At 44.5% G+C, this 2,256-nt stretch overlaps 1 protein-coding gene across 1 annotated transcript; it reads left to right on the top strand.

The window, feature by feature from the left end:
• Positions 1-1,001: 1,001 nt before the first annotated feature.
• LOC135155570 (paired box protein 6 homolog) lies at positions 1,002-1,349 on the top strand. Its single transcript, XM_064105056.1, has one exon. It carries the CDS (start codon positions 1,002-1,004, stop codon positions 1,347-1,349), a length of 348 nt encoding a protein of 115 aa, XP_063961126.1.
• The last annotated feature ends 907 nt before the right edge of the window (positions 1,350-2,256 follow it).

Here is a 2,256-nt window from a genome sequence, read left to right on the forward strand (position 1 = left end):
TTGGTGTGACCGCCACATCAACCACGTGTAATGCGTCGGTGGGCAGATTGCATTTTCTTCAATTTGAACTGTTACTCCAATATCACGGTCGGCAAATCGAAAAAAATGTGCAACCGAGGGTACTGTTGAATCGCATGGAATCTCGTTGTTATTTCTCTTCATGTTCATGAGAGCGCAGTGCGGCTATCAAAGGGCTCTGCGACAGGGATCTTAGAATTGAACACTCCTTATAACCTCTCCATTCATTCATCAATTCAATACCAAGTGATGTGTAATGTAGGGGGCTTTGCCTATATTGCACCTCCGCAAAAGCCTATTGCTTTTTGCCGCCGAGGTTTATCAAATCCTGACCTGATTTTTGACACGTGCATTGTTCATCCTGCCCACCTTCGTGTTGCTTCTCTATTCAGAGTAGGGATTTGAATGAAATGTTATTGCCTTCGAGCGATGTTACTTCATGTCTTGAGTTTCCATATCTTAGCATTACATTCATTCATGATTAATCAGTTCAGTTCAGTTTAGCCATTTCGTCAATAAGAAAAATTACATACATATACACAGACACCCCCACACACACACATACATATATGCATATATGAAGATATATATATGTGTGTATATATATGTGGGGTGTGTGTGTATATATACATAACTCATATGTGTCCAACACGCAGAATGTAATATCGTTATATACACTGTTGGTCATAAAGGTGGAATAAAATATTTTTGAATAAAAATCGACAGTTTTGTTGGTATTTGAAAGGCTACGCGTAGACAAAATGGTAATTGAGTGATTGCATAATGTTTCCCCATTACACAGGTGACATTATAACATGAGAAATTTGGATTACGTAATAAATTCTTTTGTTGTAGACTATAAAAGCCTATGCATATGATATTATGTCCCTTTCCCTGATTGAGCACTCTGTATAAGAAGGTTGCATTTTTTTGAGTTCCTTGTACCGTTTGAAATAAAAATCGGTAGAGACGTTCCCTGGACTATGCCTGGTCCAACGGCAACAGCAGCACGCGAGAGAGTGGTAGCACTGCGACAGGAGGGCTACAAGCAGACTGATATCGCAGAAGTCCTAGGGATATCACAGAGTGCAGTCTCTAAGATCCTGAAACGTCAACGTGAGGCGGGGAATGTGCGGCCACGGAAATCTCCAGGACGTCCCAGATTGACCACAAGAAGAGATGATCGCCAACTGTTGAATTTCAGCCGCAGAAACCGGAAATTGTCCACGAGCGTCTTCGTCGCTTGTGGAGGAGATATCTTGGGATCAACGTTTCCTGGTCAATCGTTAATCGCAGATTGCTCCAACATGGTTACCGAGCACGACGGTTGACCAAATGTCCACGCCTGTCTGTTCGCCACAGAGTAACTCGTCTTCTTTGGGCTAGGGAGCACAGAAGGCTTCATCCAGGACATTGGCAACATGTGGTCTTGACGGACGAGAGCCGGTTCATCCTTGACCGAAAGGATGGGAGACAACGAGTTCGTCGATTAGCCGGGGAAAACCTTCGCGATGAATGTATCCACGAGACGACTCAAGGCGGAGGCGGCTCAGTGATGATATTGGCCGGCATCCATTATGGAGGGAAAACGCCACTGGTGGTTCCGGACGGAAACGTCAACGCCGCCCCTACAGGGATATCTTGGAGTTCCACTGTCTTCCATATGCAAGACGAGTGTATGGGCACAATTTCCGACTGCAGGATGACAACGCTAGACCGCACAGGGCCGCTGCAGTAAGGGAATTTCTGGAGGCACAGGGCGTCGTACAGTTGCCATGGCCAGCTTGTTCGCCGGATATGAACCCCATAGAGCATGCATGGGATGCCCTAGGCCGAGCCATCAACGACAGAGAGGTCATTCCTCAAAATCTGCAGGAGTTGGCAGATGCTCTGAGGGAAGAATGGGACGCTATGCCTGTTGACGTCATCAACAAGCTAGTGGACAGCATGTCACGACGTCTGTATGCGCTGGTTCGTGCCAGGGGTGGACATACCCGATACTAGTGACTGATTAAGAACAATTACTTAAGTTTGATGCAAATTTGTCCATGAAATCACACACAAAAAAGTCATCTGGAAAACTGAGAGAGATTGAAAATAAATATATCATGATCCTTTAATTTACTGTATATTGTCGTCATTGTTGTTCTATGCTCATGACATCCATCGTTTAGGACATAAACTTGTAAAATATCACTGTCAAACGTGTGTAAAAGGCAGAATAATAAAGTAAAGTGG

This window comes from Lytechinus pictus, chromosome 9 (assembly GCF_037042905.1).
Source record: "Lytechinus pictus isolate F3 Inbred chromosome 9, Lp3.0, whole genome shotgun sequence".
Classification (NCBI taxonomy): domain Eukaryota; kingdom Metazoa; phylum Echinodermata; class Echinoidea; order Temnopleuroida; family Toxopneustidae; genus Lytechinus; species Lytechinus pictus.